Raw genomic sequence first — 18607 nt, 5'->3', positions numbered from 1 at the left:
CACTTTCCTCTGAAGATTTGAATCAGCTATTCTGAACACTGAATGAATGGTGATACTCAATGAATTAAGATGAAGCTTTCAATGACATAAATTCTCACCTCTCCAGGTAGATATCCTTTGTTCTTCTCTTGCTCAAAAAGGTAAGAAGCATAGCCCACATTGTCGCTATTTACAAGATGATTGCTATTGTTCATGCTGACTGGGTGGACGGCAAACCAGCTGTAAAAGAACAGGAAGCCCTAAGTTAATGAAGAGAACCAGATAACTGGGGTGAAAAATGATGACTGGGAGCTTAAGTTTTCTCCAGCTGTGAAAAAAAAAAAATTCTTTTGATGATAGGCATTCTATCAAAACATTTAGGTTCTTTCATTGTTAATGAAACTTAAATTACTAATAATATACTCAAGAAGTCTGACCACTTACTTAAATTAAAAATATTTCATCATTGTCATCTTTATCATAAGCTTTTAACAAGAGCCAGTACTGGTTAGTTACCAGGTGATATACCTAAAGAATTGTATCGACATAGACTTTATCCTTCAAGACAGGTACACACATAATAATTATTCAAATCAATCCTATCCAATTCAGTAGACATTTACTGAGAGTCAGCTGTATGCCGAGCACTGAATAAATTACAATTTACTCTAGAATCTTGCGGAAGACAAAGATGTAAACAAATGGCTTTGATACAGTGTGACAAATGTTATAAATAAGGAGGCATAAAGTGTTTGGGGACCACAGATGACAAGCAATTAATTCTTAAAGGCATTCCAGAGAGAAAGAACAGCAGAGTAAATGCACAGGGGTGTGAAAGAGGATGTTATGCATAATTCAGTATATCCTTATGCATAGTAATACCTGTTTAAGTGTAGAGCTATAGAGTTCACAAGTTAATTTCACATCTGTTATCTCATTTGAATTTCACAACAACCCTGAAAGACAGGCTGGTATTACCTGCGCCCCACAAGGTGCCTCGGAGAAGCAATATGGAAGTCCACTTGTCATAGAGGACCAAGGCTAAAGTTTGGGTCTTGTGACACCTTGTTCAGTGGCCTTTGTAGGATCAAACCTCGACACAGGTGAAAAAGGTGTTTACAGGATAGAAGGCTGTAAAGCAGATTAGCAAGAATACTCAAGAAAAGAGAGATGTCAATCAATAAATTTTCAAACTAATGTAGGATTTTTAAAAATCTTTTGTTGATTTTTCTTCGCTGAAAGATTTTAAAACATTTCTACCTAAGTAATATGGTACACAAAACAGAACATTGACTTAATGACTAGGGATGTTTGGGGGCTTCAAGTCATCATTCAGTATTCAGTTCTCGTTACCCAACAGATGTATACGTAGGTCAGAGGTGGCCAGCACAACACCCACGGGGGCTGGGTAGGCAACATAGGAGTTAAGCTGGTTGGTACAGTAGGGACTGAATTGCGGAGGCACTTGCATAGTCTAAGGACCACAGCCTCTACTGGGCTGCGGCCAAATGCTGCCTGATGGGAGCATAAGCCGCTGCTGCCAGATCTTCCACAAATCCATGGTTTTGGGAAAATGTATTGATTTAAAAATTCTTAAAGAAGTAAATGGCATGGAAACAAAGGAGAAGAACGGTTACAAGTTAAGAGACTTAAGACACAAAGCCAACAAATGTAGTCTGTGGACTGTTGTTTGGATTCTGACTCAAAACAACTGGAAAAAGACTGTTGATACAATCAGGGAAAACTGAACACAGACTAGGTTTTAGATCATATTAAGAAATTATTTTTAATTTTGTTGATTGTAATAATGGACTGTAGTTATATTTGTCTACGTTTTTATCTGGTAGAGATACACACTGAAATATTCATGAATGAAATGATATCTGGTATTTGTGCTTTTAAATACTCTAGCAAAACAAACAAACAAAAAGGAGAGGAGGGATGAAACAGAATGGCAGAGGATTGCTAATTATTGAAGCTGGATAATTGTTCCATGGAGATTCATTAGACTAATCACTCTAAACTGGCATATATTTGAAATTTTCCATAATTGTTTTTTGTTATGCTGACATCCATTGAAAAATTTTTCCTTCCAATTTTATTGAGATAACTGACATACAGCACTGTGTAAGTTTAAGGTGTACAGCGTGATTTGACTTACGTACATCATGAAATGATTATCACAATACTTTTAGTGCACATCCGTCGTCTCATACAGATACAAAATTAAAGTAAGAAAAAAATTTTTGTGATAAGAACTCTTAAGATTTACTCAGGAGCTTTCATATATAATATATAGCTGTACTGATTATATTTATCATGTTGTACATTATATCCCTAGTACTTATAAGTGGAAGTTTGTAGTACTTTTTGACCGCCTTCATCCATTTCAATTTTTTCTTTTAATAGTGTTAGACCAAATCACCAGTCTATAGGCTGCATGCAACCCCCAAGGTGTGTATCTGCCACTGTGCAAAGGTACAGAAATTTGGATTGAAGGCAGTTCTAAGGTCATTCCCTAGAAGTTACTTGCAAGGTTTCTATATGTTTTAAAACCCTTATATTCATTTCTTTTTTGTGGTTTTTCTCTTTCTCCTAAGACTCAAGTGCCAAGGGATATTCTAGTCAACTAGTATTTTCCAGTCAGTTGAAATCTGCTTTTTTGTAGTTTTATTCCATTTAGTTTGGAAGGAAAATGAGGTGGTGGCCATGACAGTTCCAAAGCTCTCCAACCAAAATACTTCCAACATGGTCACACTGAGGTCAGCCAGATGCAACCTCTCCAGTGCAATCAAAGGAAACCCACAGAACAATTCTATCAACGTTAGACTATCATTTAGTACTTATTGGGTGAAAAACTTTATACATAGGTTCTCATTTTATTCTCTCAAGAACCCTTTGAGTCAGATGCTTTCCTTATCCTCATTTCAAACCAAGGAAACAAAGGCTCAGACAGATGAAGTAACATGACCAAGGTCACAGAGTTGTAAGTCAAGAAGCAGGACTATGAATCCAGGTTTGTCAGACCATAAGCCCATGTTCTTACCTGCTATGGGATGCAGGCTCTGTCCCTTCTGCTCATTCAATCGCTCATTCAATATACATTTAGTTAACTCTGACTCTGTGCCAGACACTGGGGACATAGAGATGCATCAGGCATCATCTCACCCTTGAAAAATGCTTCACAGACGATGTGACATTTGAGCTGGGTCTCCAAAGATGAGTAAGTCAAGAGGGAGGGGACATGGGGATATACGTATACATATGGCTGTTTCACTTTGTTGTACAGCAGAAACTAACACAGGGCAGGGCTCTACTTGAGTCAGCATGATGCAGTCAAGGTGCTGAGGAAAGTCAAGAGATTTGAGATCTTATCATTATAAGGAGCAAAGTTAGTTAAAATTTCTAGATCCCTGTTTCCTAAGACTGACAAATAGATTTCAACGATGCTTTGTGAATCAATAAATAGCAAATTAATACAGAATAGTATAATTATTCTCTCCTGTGTCACTGAGACATTTTCTAGTGTCTCTTTCAATTCAGACTTTGTGTACTTCCTATTCTGAAGCAGAAAAGCCAAATGCAGAATTGAGCTTCTTAAATATTCTAAAACAGTAACAACCCGTCCCAGGTTCCATTCTCTCAGACCTGAGCCGTCCTGTTCTTATGGAGGTCATGCTCTGCACAAAGGTGACTGGCAAAGGGGTAAGTGGAGGCTGAAATCCAGCCCCCTCTCAGCTCCCCGAGCGAGGCACCTTAGTCAGCCCAGAGAAAGGAGCGCCTTTGTGTGCTGTGCACCAAGTCCTATGTGCTAGGTGTGGCCATCTCCAACCTAAGTGCCCACCAACAGGGGAAGAGAATATTGTACCTCCATTCAAAGGTAGTGTTCATGAAGATGTGTAATAACATGGGAGCCCTTTGGACAAATACAACAGAAGAGGCTGTAGTGGATTCAATAGTGTCCACCCCAAAATTCAGATCTACCAGAACCTCAGAATGGGACCTTATTTAGACATATAGTCTTTAGAGTGTAAACAAGGTAAAGATCAAGTGAAAAGATACTGGCTTAGGTTGGGTCTAAAATCCAGTGACTAGAGTCCTCATAACAAGAGGAAAGGGACAGAGAGACACCCAGAGATAGAGACATAGGCAATGTGAAAATGAAGACAGAGATCGGAGTGATGTATCTACAAGCCAAGGATCGCTGGCAGCCACCGGAAGCTAAGAGGAAGGCGTGGAACTGATTCTCCCTCAGAGCATCCAGAAGCAACCAAGCCTGCCAACACCCTGATTTCAGACTTCTGGCCTCTCGACCTGTGAGAGAATAAATTTCTGCTGTTTTAAGCCAGCCACTCTGTAGTGCTTTGTTATGCAAACCCTAAGAAACTAATATAGAGGCCATATGTCTTAGTGGCTAAGAGCTCTGGAATCAGACACAAGTTACTTAACCTATTTGAAACTCAGTATTCATATCTGTAACATAATGATAATAGTATTAGCTACCTCACGGCATTTGACAATTAAAGAAACAGAAACATCTGAAGTGCTTAGCACAAAGACTGGTTTGTGCTAAGAATGGAATAAATCATCACTGTGATGATGTTGATGCTGATTTTGATACTGCTGCAGCTGGTGCTGATGATGACTAAAAGGGAAAAAGATATCCAAAGCCCTGTGTATACGTGTGTTTCATAAGGTAAACACAATATTAAAATATATGATGTGTGTGCATGTGTGTATTCAACACACGTATATTCACCCCATGTAATATGAGCTTTAAATAATTAAATGAGGAAACGCTGCCCTCTTGTGGCAGAGACTTGAGGGCTTACAAAATAACAGCGTGTCCTCTCTTTCCCAGTCCCTCTGGCAGGGTGGGGCATGTGAATCTGGCCAATAACATATGTGAAGAAGGACCACCCCATTTTGATTAGACTTTGCATGAGTGGGAAATGTGCACAGTAAAATCTTTAATGTGTTAAGCCACTGGAATTTCATGGTCTATTGCATCCCCTGAAATTAATGAACACCTCTTAACACACCACTTTTTCACCTGCCTTACCATCCTCCTGGCCTCACCCCACTACAGACTACTGGGAAAAGGAAAGCAAAGGGTGTTTCATCGTGTTACATTGTAAGGGTTATTGGGCCCGGAATTTTACCCAAAGGGCAGCCTGAATTTGAAACAAGCAGAAGCAATGACTCCAGACCAGACTGCTCAGATTAAAGGAGAACAATGAGCTGTAGCCAGAGGACCCTTCTAAAGTTACAGGTGAACTTGGTGGCCAGCATCCTGGAGAATCTTTCTACCCTCTCTGCTCAAGAAGAGAGATGTCCATTCTCAACTACTCATTTTGTTATCTTCAAAAGTCCTGGATGAAAAAAACCCCAAAAAACCAAAATACCCTCGCAATAATGTTACTGGAGAGATATCTGGTTTGGGTGGATTCCATTAAGTTCATTAAGTTACTGCAATCAAAATTGTTGCATCCTAAATAGTATGATTAACCAATCAACAAAAGTAAAACAAAAAGTAGCCAATAAGAATATTTTTTTAAATTCAGCCTAACTACCCAGGAACTGAAGAAATTGAAAGGAAAACAAGAGTGATTTGGCTTTTTTGGGTCTATTACTTAACAACATTTGTAAAGCATGAAAATACCAAAACTGGCAAGAGCACAGGAAACAATGCTCCATTCATGCTTGGGTAGAAGCAGTGTAAACCAGCAAGTTTTCCAGAGGACCATTTGGCAATTTATGAGAAAAGCTGTAATAATAAATACTCCTCTACTGGCTCAGCAACCCCACTTCTAGGAATTCAGATTAGGGAAATCATTGGCAATATATACAAGATATCTGTTCATGAATGCTTATCACAGTGTACTTTATGATAGAAAAAAGCTATAAACTGAAATGTCAAATGATTGGTAATTTGTTTGGTACATTATCATACATATAATGGAATACTATACAACAATTTTTAAATGGTGATTTTAAAAATACTACGTTTCTTTTTATGGCTGAGTAATATTCCATTGTATATATGTGCCACATCTTCTTTATCCATTCATCCGATGATGGACACCTAGGTTGCTTCCATGTCCTGGCTATTGTAAATAGAGCTGCAATGAACATTGTGGTACATGACTCTTTTTGAATTATAGTTTTCTCAGGGTATATGCCCAGTAGTGGGATTGCTGGGTCGTATGGTAGTTCTGTTTTTAGTTTTTTAAGGAATCTCCATACTGTTCTCCATAGTGGCTGTATCAATTTACATTCCCACCAACAGTGCAAGAGGGTTCCCTTTTCTCCACACCCTCTCCAGCATTTATTGTTTGTAGATTTTTTGATGATGGCCATTCTGACCGGTGTGGGGTGATACCTCATTGTAGTTTTGATTTACATTTCTCTAATGATTAGTGATGTTGAGCATCCTTTCATGTGTTTGTTGGCAATCTGTATATCTTCTTTGGAGAAATGTCTATACTCAGCCATAAAAAGAAACGAAATTGAGTTATTTGTAGTGAGGTGGATGGACCTAGAGTCTGTCACACAGAGTGAAGTAAGTCAGAAAGAGAAAAACAAATACCATATGCTAACACATATATATGGAATCTAAAAAAAAATTGTTCTGAAGAACCTAGGGGCAGGACAGGAATAAAGACGCAGACATAGAGAATGGACTTGAGGACACAGGGAGGGGGAAGGGTAAGCTGGGACGAAGTGAGAGAGTGGCATGGACATATATACACTACCAAATGTAAAATAGATAGCTAGTGGGAAGCAGCTGCATAGCACAGGGAGATCATCTCGGTGCTTTGTGACCACCTAGAGGGGTGGGATAGGGAGGGTGGGAGGGAGATGCAAGAGGGAGGAGATATGCGGATATATTTATATGTATAGCTGATTCACTTTTTTATAAAGCAGAAACTAACACACCATTGTAAAGCAATTATACTCCAATAAAGATATTAAAAAAATAATAATAAAATAAAAATAAAAAATACTACGTAGCACTGAAAGATATTCATAAGGTAATTCTAAATGAAAAAGTTGCCAAATTGTATATACAATAAAGTATCATTTTCAAAAAATAAAAAAAAATAAACATGATTAGGTAAAGGTCTGAAAGGCTATATGACAAAATATTAGAAGTTATTGAGGCCGAGGATTACCAGATGATTTTAAATTTTTATTTTTGTTCACCTTAGAAATTTTAGGAAATACATGAACAAAAGGAAAAATTTTTAAAAACCACTGTACAACACCAAGAGTGAACTCTAATGTAAATTATGGACTCTGGGTGAAAATGACCTGTCAACGTAGGTTCATGGATGGTAACAAATGTACCACTCCGGTGGGAGGTGTTAGTAATGAGGGAGTCTGTGCATGTTTGGGGGCAAGCGTATATGGGAAATCTCTGTACTTTAATTTTGCTGTGAATCTAAAATTGCTCTAAAGAATAAAGTCTATTAAAAAACAACTTTGCCAGCCCTGGAATAGTGTCACTTCTCTCATCTTTTATTGATCAAAGTGGTCCCGGGGCTAGCCAAGTTTCAAAGGCTGGAAAAATCTCCACTCTTGAAGGGGACTGGCAAGGTCACTTTGTATAGAATACATAAGATAAGAGCTATTGTTGCCACCATCTTTGGAAACTATAATTTTCCATTTAAAGATTTTTTTAGTCTATTGATCCCAAAAAGAATAGAAAGCACTGAAAAAGTGAGATAAATAACAAAGTGAAGAGATATAGACAGATATAGACAAGTCCAGATATATAATAATCATAATTCATAAAAATAAACTAAATTCACTCATTTAAAGATGAAGATTATCAGAGTAAAAAACAGATAAATAAAGCTATATGATATTCATAAAAGACACCTCTAAAATGTAAGAATAAAAGTTGAAAGAAAATGATAGAAAAAATATACATGGCATATTCTAACCTACAGATCGCTGAGTTAGCTATATTAACTGAAAATACATAGATTTTTGAGACAAAAAAATTATTATTAGGTATAAAGAGAATCATTACAAAAACAAGTAAAAAAACACTTGAGATACATGGAGATAACATTGTTAATATTTTTTATAGTATTTTAAAGCTTCTAGTACCCATAGTATATGAAACCAAGAGAGCATCTACCTTGAAAGAATGACCTTTTAGTCATGTTTATTTCTTATCATACATTCCACATAGGAAAATGGGCAGAAGAAAATGTACCTGAATATTAACCATGGTTGACTTTGTAAAGTAAGTCCAATGTCTTCTGCCAGTTATGACAGCTGGCTTTTACAGCTTTGGTTTCTAAACTTGGGACAATTTAAGTTAACAAGCATGATTAATCTCTGCTATCAGTCAACTCTCATCACCCTCGTCATCAGAAAGCCCTTATTAAGCACCTTCACTTTACATGCGGATGGATTAGACACAGAATGAAAACTCACTACATAACCAAGGCCTACACTTCCCTGAAAAGGGAGAGCACAAATAAGCTGGTAGGAAAGTTGGAGCAAGAAGACAGCGTCAAGCTGCACAACAACATAGAAGAGACAGAATAGGAAAGAGAAATTCAGGATGTAGAAACAGAGCGGGGCTTCACAAACCAGAGCGAAGGCTAATGGAGAAGGTATTTATAAAGACATGATGATGAGATGGAGAAAAGAGAAGAGGTCAAGAATGGCTGGTGGAAGGCAGTCACTGAGGTTTCCACATTTGCTCTCGGCGTGGGGTTAAGTACACTGAGGAGAGAATGTAGGGGGGAGAATAGAGAGCCATAGAGAATAAACAGTTAGAAATTATAATTCAGGAAGTCATAGTCAGAAATCATAGAGCAGATTTATACACACACACCCCCCTCAAACTTAGTTCCATAGGTATCATTCGAATGAATTAGTTTAATAAATTGGGTTTTTCTAAGTGTGTACATAAATTATTCAAATAGGTTGCACAAATCACTGCCCCTTGTTGTCTTCTGAAAATGTGCCTTGAAAGGATAACCCTTTTTGTAAAAATAAAAGGATTTGCAATGTGTAAAACAGAAGACAATAGAGAAACCATTCAAAAACCTGCTCAGACCTTCCTTACAGCTCTGACAAATAGGAGCCGTGCTATACTGACTCCTAAAGGGGTAATGAGGTGAGAAAAAAAAAAAAAGGAGGGTCCATGCCACTCCTACAAACTTGAGAAAGGAAACTTGGCAGACGGGAGAAGATAGGAGAAGGGAAGAGAAGTGAGACAGAGCCTGTCCCCCTGCACCACACTTGAGGAAATGAGTCAATGTTCCCAGTTACCACTCCCAGAGCCACCCGCAGTAAGGAGACTGTGTGAGAAGGGGCTGTCCACCACCCAGAGCCGCCATTCAGATTATCTGCCCACCCCTGTGATTTTTCTTTTGGTACAGATACTTGAAACCTGTTTTGTTTTCTCCCTTCATCGTTTCTTCGTTCCATAGCGTCTTACTACATCAGGATCTCCCAGAACTCCACTCCACAGACGCCTTCTTTGAGGTGCCTTCCAGAATCTCCCAAAGTGAATTTTGTGACCGCCACACAGCTTATATTTTAATTCAGAACATCCCAAACATGTTCTCCACGTCTGGAGAAAAATCATTTACTGTTTTTGCATACAGTAGTATCAGTCAAAAAGAAATATGTTCCTTATAGACAGATCAACTGAGGCAAATGTTGGCCTCACAACTGTAGAGGACTTGATGGATTATGGAATAGTTGCATGCACATAATTCTTTCGTCCCTCAAGTCACTACTCTTCCTAACCCTTCAAGAGCCCCCAACTCCCAACCCCAGCTGAAAACACTTCAGTGATTTTCTATTCCCCTTTGTTTAGAGACCCAAATCTTTATCATGGCATCTCATCTCTACCTCTGAATTTAATTCACAACACCCTGCCCCACTGTCCTCGCACTCCAGCCACACAGACCTATCAGCACCTCAAACAGGCCACAGGACTTTTGCACATGTTTTCCCATCTGTGTTAAATGTTCTTTTTTACCCCCCCATTTTGCCAGTTAGTTCTTACCCTTCCTTTGGTTTTCAGTTCCATTGTCTCTTCCTCAGGGAAGCCTTTCCCAATCTCCCTGCCCAGGTCAAGTCCCTTCAAGATAGCTCTTCATACCTTCCTTTCTTAGCAGGTAACCCAATTATAATTATACATGCATTTGTATGACTATATGATTACCTTTTGTCTCCACCAGTAGACTATAAGTTCTATAAGAACCACAACTAGGACACCAATTTTTTTCTCAGTGTATCTGTATAGTACTAGTTCAGTTCATGACACACATCTTCCACAATATTTAATAAATGAATGAATGCATAATAATCTCTACGTGGAGAGATGTTACATCTACATTTGAGAAATGTGGAAGCTGAGTCTCAGAGATTTTAAAGGATTTGCTCAAGGAGCATAGGCACAGGTATTTGCCTCCTGACTTTATGACCATCTACTGGAAATGCGTCATTCCAAGGACTGGAAAGCACTGCCGGGCACATAGTAGGTGCCTGGTGCAGACTTGAATGAAGAAATGAAAACAACAATGCAAGGAGCAAGGAATAAATTATGAACTTCAACATGGTTTTCAGGGTGAAGAGAATAGTCTTGGCTGCGACATTGGGCAGGTCGCATCACCTTTCTAGTCCTCAGCTGAAGTTTAAACTTTGATGATCTTCATGCTCTGCAAATCTGAGGTTCTGTGCTTCTAAACTCCTCATACCTTGGAATCCTGCCTAACAGCAGGTACCTACATATGGTGGCTGAGTTACTTAGCAGCCCAGATTTGACTTTATGTTTTGGATCATTTTTAATGTATTCAAAGAGCAATTATCCCTACGCAACAAGAGGCAATTGCAGGGGCAATTTCATCAAGGATAATATACGGCGGCTATAGAAACAACAGAAAGTTATTGCAGGCTGTTAAGCACAGCAGATGGAAAAGCATTGTTATAACCTTGACAGTTGACCCTGGGACTTCCAGATATGTTATATAGTTATATGCAAGGAAGCAAAGAGGATCTGGTCCCAAAAATAGCATTTTGAGTGTCCTCGTAGCATTCTTCAATGATTCAGAAACTAAATCAAAGTGAGAGAGTGGCATGGACATATATACACTACCAAATGTAAAATAGCTAGCTAGTGGGAAGCAGCCGCATAGCACAGGGAGATCAGCTCGGTGCTTTCTGACCACCTAGAGGGGTGGGATAGGGAGAGTGGGAGGGAGGGAGGGAGACGCAAGAGGGAAGAGATATGGGGATATATGTATATGTATAGCTGATTCACTTTGTTATACAGCAGAAACTAACACACCATTGTAAGGCAATTATACTCCAATAAAGATGTTAAAAAAATAAAAAATAAAAGAATGAATATACGTATATGTACAACAGAATCACTTTGCTGTACACCTGAAACTAACACAACATTGTAAATCAACTATAATCCAATAAAATTAAAAACAAATTTTAAAATAAAATTTTAAAAAAGGGAATCGTGAATGGTCTCAGTCATTCAGCCAAGAGTTAAGTAGAAACTGTAAGGAAAAAGGCACTTTCTTCTTCTAACAAACTGGGAATTCTCTAACTAGTCATACATACATGTCCTTATCCTGTCTCCTAACCAAATTCCCCATTAAAGTGCTCCAAAATCGAGAGCTAGGTTACCTTTCTAGATTCATCTCTCAGTCACCCCTTGACATAAGCCCATAATCTGGCCTCACAATGCAGTTTTTTCATGGCTCCATGAGAAATCCCATGGCTCCTTCAGGTCCAGTTCAGTGTCATTTCTTTTTTGAAGCCTTCCATTATGCTCCCAGGTAGAGCTCAGTGCTACCACCTCCAAATCCCCACAGCACTTATTTATGCCCAGGTGACAGCACTGATGGCCATCTGACTATGTTATGATTACTTGTCTGTCTGTCTCTGTCTCCTGCCCAGATCACCCCACTAGCCTATAAAACTAAGATAGGGACTATGCTTTATTCATAATAATATACCCCAAGCACACAGTTGCATGCCTGACATTTAGAAAGTCTATTGAGTTAAATGCTAGGTGGCAACTAATCAGTAGATGAATTAAATGTAATCAAAGAATGAGTCTTATTATATCAACCCACATAATAAAGTTTATTTTATCAGGGAATTTTTAGTGACCTCACTTTAACCCCAAAGAAGTAACACCAATGCTAAGAATTTCAAGCACTCTGAGATGCCAATAATGGCATTTTTAGAAGAGGTAGAATGTTATTCTACTATTTACCTTTTAGCTAAAATTATTAAACTCTTTTTATGCCAGGCATAGAACTAGAGTTTTGTATGCACTATCTCATTTAATCTCCAAACAATCCCATGAGGTATCATTATTCCCATTTTCAAACAAAATACTTGAGGTGCAAGTAGATAAATTACTTTCCCCAGGCCACAGGGCTAGTAAGGGGCAGAGCTGGGGCTTGAATTCAAGTCCTAAAACCTATATCTAAAACCTAAATGCTAAAACCCAAACTCCTTACCACCATGCTGTTCTCTATCCAGTTACAGGACCAACCCTAGTATCTGAACTGTGGGTCAGTCTTCAATGTTTTTCTTCACCTCGTATTACTTTCAATTTACTTAATTTTATTCACATAGAAACTTTCACTTAGATATTTTATAATCCCCCGGCAGACTCCTACCACCTTTAAGAACAGTTATTATCAACATTTAAGGACTCATTTTATCCCTCAATTTTAGAGTAAGAAAACTGAGATGCAGCAGTTAAGTAACTTGACCAAAGTCACACAGCCACTAAGAATGAGAGCCCAGAATGAACACAAGCCATTTGACTCTTGCACCTACGCGCTATCATCTGCTTCCTTAGGGCATTTCTGTGTCAATTTGGAAGTTCACGGGTCAAGGTGTCTGGGACTGTTACCCACCCAGACAATTCCTGAGTCAGTTCAATCACAGCAACCAAAATCACATACGAATGCAAATGCCTTCTTGTCGAAGAAAACAAAATTCATGTGTTTTCTTATGTATAAAATGGAGCTAAAATCTGTGCCAAGCTGTAATTTTGCCTCATCTGCTTCCGTTAGGTGGTCTCGGTTCTGCTTTCATCACTAACTGGCATTGTCCTACATTAGACTTAATCCTTTTAGGTAAGTAACCTCAAATCCATAATCATTTGCTGGTTGGTCAGATTGTTTTCTCATTTCCAAGAGATCATTGCCCACCACCATATGAGATCTTGATACAGTAATAACCACTAGCATTTACTTTACCTATCATATGTCAGACGCTATGCTAAACTTCTTCACCCAGATCCCTCATTCACATAATCCTTTTATTAGCCCTGTTTTACAGGTGAGGAACTAAGCCATGGGATGCTGAGAACGTTGCCTGAGGGCCCATGGCTGGACCCCAGATATGACTCAACCACTCAGCTGATTCTCAGCCTCTGCTGTCACTATTCTGGTATCTTTTTCTCCCCTGTAATTAAGGAAAATCATTCAAACAGAATTTTTTTCTTTTTAAAGTAAATAGAGTACCTGGGGCTTCCCTGGTGGCGCAGTGGTTGAGAATCTACCTGCCGGTGCAGGGGACACGGGTTCGAGCCCTGGTCTGGGGAGATCCCGCATGCCGCGGAGCAGCTGGGCCCGTGAGCCACAAATACTAAGCCTGCGTGTCTGGAGCCTGTGCTCCGCAACAAGAGAGGCCGCGATAATGAGAGGCCCGCGCACCGCGATGAAGAGTGGCCCCCGCTTGCCGCAACTAGAGGAAGCCCTCACACAGAAACGAAGACCCAACACAGCCATAAATAAATAAATAAATAAATAAATAAATAAATAAAAATTAAAAAAAAAAAAAAAAAGAATGACAGGCATTTCCAGAAGTTCAGTTTAAAAAAAAAAAAAAAATAATAGAGTACCTGATAAGACCCAGGTCGTCTCCGTTCAAATCTACCATTTTCAAGAGTACCATTTCCTTGTCTGTATTTGAAGAATACCTAGTCAGCAAAACAGAGAAACTTAGTGAGTTCTAGGTTAGAGCCTGGCCCTCATGTATGACAGAGCAGAAGCTGACGCAAAAACCAAAACCAAAAAGACTCTCAGTAAGCAAGGCTCCCGGACACTCTGTAGTTCTACAAACTGCATCCAGGATCTCATTTCTCAGCTAAAGAAATGATTTGCAACTGTGAGCAAAGGGGCATTAGGTCAGCTAACTGGAGATGAAATATACATTTTTATGTAAAATATGCAACATTATACAGCATATATTATTTCTTAAAAAAAGGATTTGTCTTTGAAATATCTACTCATATTAAATTTTAGTGAAATCTCTTAAAAATAGCAGGGAATGTGCAAAATCAGAAGCATTCCTGACCTACAATTTAAAGCGTTCTTTTATGTCCTTTCAAGGGAAATCAGATTATATTTTCTAAAAATCAACTCCTTTGAAATCTTTTAAAAAATATAGAGACAAATATGAAATGTCAAGTGGTCAAGTTGAACCGCGATATTATTTTACTCTGCCATAGTAGCCAAGTACTTCTCTTCTGTCACAAACCTCGTTCATCACATAAAAAATTAAAAAATAATGGTCTTCCTTAGTTGTCCCATTCAATTATGCCAGTTTTATGTCTTGCTCTTCACACCAATTGCTTTATTCTTTTATCTCTTCTCTCATACTACATTCTCCTGAACTAAAATAATTTCTTCTGAATAATGTAATAAAAAGAGTTATTGATTAGTCGAACAAATATATGTTATGCACATTTTTATATTTTCCAGATGAGATGCAGAGAACCCCTAAATTAAGATTTAAGTGGATCTCTAAAGGTTACACAACTAGGAAGTGACAAAGCTAAGATGAGACCACAGTTGTGCCTTCTTTGAAAGCCCAGAGTCCTTCAAACATTCACATCTGACTCCCACATCCAGCAAAGGGGGAAGACGTGTGCATAGGCTGGTCTGTGCTTCTGCATTCTCTTTTTATTTCTGCTTGTCTTAGATTATCAGCATGTTTTTAAATTATTTCAGCTTTAATACCCTTTCAGGATCTCACCATACCCATCAAGTAACAACCCTGTTCTTAGATTTTGTTGCTAGTTCTTAAAGGAAACACATGATTTTATCTTGATAATTGCACCCTCACCTTGCTCTCTCTGACTGTGGATTCCGAAGGTAAGAAGAAGGGCTTCGATTGATCTGTGCACCATCCACATTCCCTTTATTGATAAAGATTTTGCCTGGTTTCATATTTGTATGTGCTATCTCAATGCTCTATAGGTTAAAAAAAAAAAGTTGTAAATTTAGAAATCCTGGTGGGCATTAAGACTTAGTTGATATAAACAGAAGAACCCTGTGGACAATTCTTTTGTCTCCAACTTGTCCCTGCTATGGGATGAAAGCTGGAGAACCACAGGGCTGGTGTCATTCTGGGGGTAACAGACATGACCTTCAGGGTTGAGATGAGGAAATGCCTTGTATAGGGAATGACCTGAGTGTCTCAGGACTGCCAAGTCAGGAACTGTCTGCCATTTCAGATGGCCAAAATGGGAGACTTGACCTTACAACTCTCCATTCCCCTGCCCACACCCTCTAAGGCAGAGTTTTTCAAACTTTTTGGACTGAGAAATACAGTAATTAATACATTTTTCATCATAACTTAATACACATCAAGATATGTATCCTAAAACAAAAGTTCACAATACAAACTATACCCTATGTGTCATGCATTATGTTATTTTCCCAATCTCTTTTAGTTCCTTTCTTAAAGCTTATCACAACCTATGAAATTGATTTCATAAAGCCATTCATAGACTGTTATTTGCTCTTTGAAAAACATTGTTGTAAAGACATTTCTTCCTTTGCCAGATGGATCCCTGGATGTGGGGGCAGGGGTTGGTGGTAATTTTAAGAGAAAAAGTAGAGAGAGACTAAACCTGAGAGACAAAGGAATGAAGAAAACATTAGCAAGGATTCTATGAGAGAAAATAATTACCTGGAAGACAGGAGAGAGTAGTAAAAGCTACCCAAACCAGGAATGGGAGAAGAGTTTGAGGGTATCAGTTCAGAGCCCCATGTCAGTCTAGAGCTGCAATAGAGGACTTAAGAAATGAGGGTGTGTGGTGTAAATTGGATCCCCTTCTATGCTCTTTGGGAAATACAAGGAAGGCTTGAAATTATTTGCAATTACTTTGAGTTCCTTGGTGGATTTCTTTTCAAGTGACTTTGTGCAGAGAACTGACTATGTGGGACCCTATAATTTATAAGGGTTAGATACAAAATGTTTTCTGTGTCTTTGGGTGACCATATGAGGCTTACTGCCATAGGACCCTCTTCTCCCAATCAATCAGTGCCTCGGGAGTAACAGCCCACAGCTCGGAACCAGAAGCTACAAGGGAGTCAAAAAGGAGAAAGGGAAGTAGGTGCTAAGACTGTGCTCAGACCGAGATCCTATAGGGACTCTCTGTATCATACCAAACCACTCCTAAACCACTGTAAGCAATGCTAAAGGACACTGGGGTCCTCTGGGGTCCCTTGCCTACCTTCATGATGCCAGCAACCATGTACTCAAAAGTTCGATTGCTAAACCCTTCACTGGCAATCACAAATGTAGTGTACTGGAAATATCCTGCTGGACCCGAGTGTGTGTGAGTACCGCTCAGGATAACGTTGTCTCTTCTGTACAGGGAGCCGTATTTACTCTGCAGCCTGTTCAGGACCTTTAAGAAAGGGAAAAAAACAAAACAAAACAAAACTAAGAAGAGGAATAACATAGGAGCGTAGCCTGAGAAAAAGCTCTGATGGGTCTAATCACTGAGTCATATCAGCGACATCCCTGTCAAGTGACCTTTCACTCTATGCTTGAGTTTATCATCTCAGTAACAACAACATCAACAATAATTGCAGTTGCTAACATTTTATAGATTCTTGCTGTGCACAAGCACAATGCTAGGTATTACCTACCTCATGTCATTTAAAAATCTCTATAACACCACCAAGAGGTGGGTATTTTTAATCTTATCTTTTGCTGGAAACATTGACATGTACAGAAGTTAAATAATTTGCCCACAGATCTAATAAATAGCAGAGTCAGAGTCTAGATCCAAGTCTAACTATAGAACCAGTATTCTCACCTGCTTATTGTCCAGACACTGTTCTAAGCACTAGGGACATATGAGGTCCCTACCCTGGAGAAGTTTTTATTCTAATGAGGGAAAGCTAAATAAATATGCAATATTATATTATACAGTGATAAACTCTATGAAGAAAAATATAGCTAGGTAGGGCAAAAGAACATGATAGGTGTTAGTGAGGAACGATCTCCCCAAAGATGTTACCTTTCATCAGAGGCTTAACTGAAGAGAGCAAACTGGTCATGCAATACCAGGGGGGAAAGCATCTCGGGAGCAGTGCAAAGCCCTCTTTACTGCCTCACTTCCCAAAATGAAGAACTCAATATTCTCAGACACAGACACTTACACTTATTGGCCTGGGGAAGCCACCCGCTGTGACCTGAGGGCACCCCAGCAATCCTGTGGAGGGGCCCATGTGGAAAGGAACCATCTTGTCAGCACTAACTTGCTAGCCGCTTGGTGAGCAACCATAGAAGGTGACTCTTCAGACTCAGGCAAGCTTCAAACAACCGCAGCCCCAGCCAACATCCAAGTTCAACCTCATGATGCAAAAGTAATAATATGCGACGGTGGTTCTAATATGTCAGAATCATCCAACCCAGCCATTCTAGGATTCCTAACCCACAAAAATCCTGAGCACTAATACATGATTGTTGTTTGAAGCCACTGAGTTTTCTGGATGACTTGCTGTACAGCAATAGATACCTAATCCGAAGAGACTCAGTAAATGTTCATTGAATTAATCAATGAACATCCAAATGAATAATTAATGTTTTGGGTGGTATATACACATCAAGAAAACAGAAGAAAAAATCAGTGATGTTGCTGAGTAGCTTTTTTTTTTTTTTTTGGCTCAAATGTCTCTTTTTTATTGTAGTATAGTTGACTTCAAATACTACATTAGTGCTGAATACCTATATCTGATTATGCTTTAATCAACTGTAATCTGAAGTTTGGTATTACTGTGGTTTCTCCGTGAAAGATGTCTTGACTTCATGTCAAAAATTACTAAAATGTTCCAGCAAAAATGTCAACCCCAGGCAACCTTCCTCAGTGTAAGATACTATCACCTAATACCAGGGACAATGACGGAAACTCATTTATGGCAGAGCTGGAAAATACTACTTATCTCATGCACTCAGTCTTATTCATGGGTTTTTGCTATCCAAAGCAGTGTGTTGAGAAGGATTCTGAATCCAAATCTGAGCTTAGCAAAAAAAGAGTGCCTTCTGGTGGCGGGGGGGGGGGGGGGGCGTGCAGCATATTAGTTCCCCAACCAGATATCGAACCCGCACCCCCTACAGTGGAAGCACAGAATCTTAACCACTAGACGGCCAGGGAAGTCCCAAAAGAGTGCCTTTTTTGATTAGCAATGCTCTCCACCTTGAGTATGGTATAGGCAGTAGTATGTTGATAAACTGTTTCTCTGAAAGAAAAAAGAATAGCCCCCATTTGTATCATCTGTCAGTTTCTGTGGTGCAAATACACTCACCA

At 39.0% G+C, this 18607-nt stretch overlaps 1 protein-coding gene across 3 annotated transcripts in view; it reads right to left on the bottom strand.

The window, feature by feature from the left end:
- Positions 1-18607, bottom strand: part of ASAH2 (N-acylsphingosine amidohydrolase 2) — an 86723-nt gene that overhangs the window by 54281 nt on the left and 13835 nt on the right. For all 3 annotated transcript variants that reach the window (XM_007182840.2, XM_057531123.1, XM_057531122.1), the window contains exons 5-8: positions 16523-16699; positions 15127-15254; positions 13901-13978; positions 99-219 (exon numbers count right to left, since the gene is read on the bottom strand). In XM_007182840.2, the coding sequence (XP_007182902.2) occupies positions 99-219; positions 13901-13978; positions 15127-15254; positions 16523-16699 (504 nt within the window). The remainder of the gene's footprint in view (positions 1-98; positions 220-13900; positions 13979-15126; positions 15255-16522; positions 16700-18607) is intronic.

This window comes from Balaenoptera acutorostrata, chromosome 16 (assembly GCF_949987535.1).
Source record: "Balaenoptera acutorostrata chromosome 16, mBalAcu1.1, whole genome shotgun sequence".
NCBI classification, from domain to species: Eukaryota; Metazoa; Chordata; class Mammalia; order Artiodactyla; family Balaenopteridae; genus Balaenoptera; species Balaenoptera acutorostrata.
This window is presented reverse-complemented; position numbering and strand designations above follow the sequence as displayed.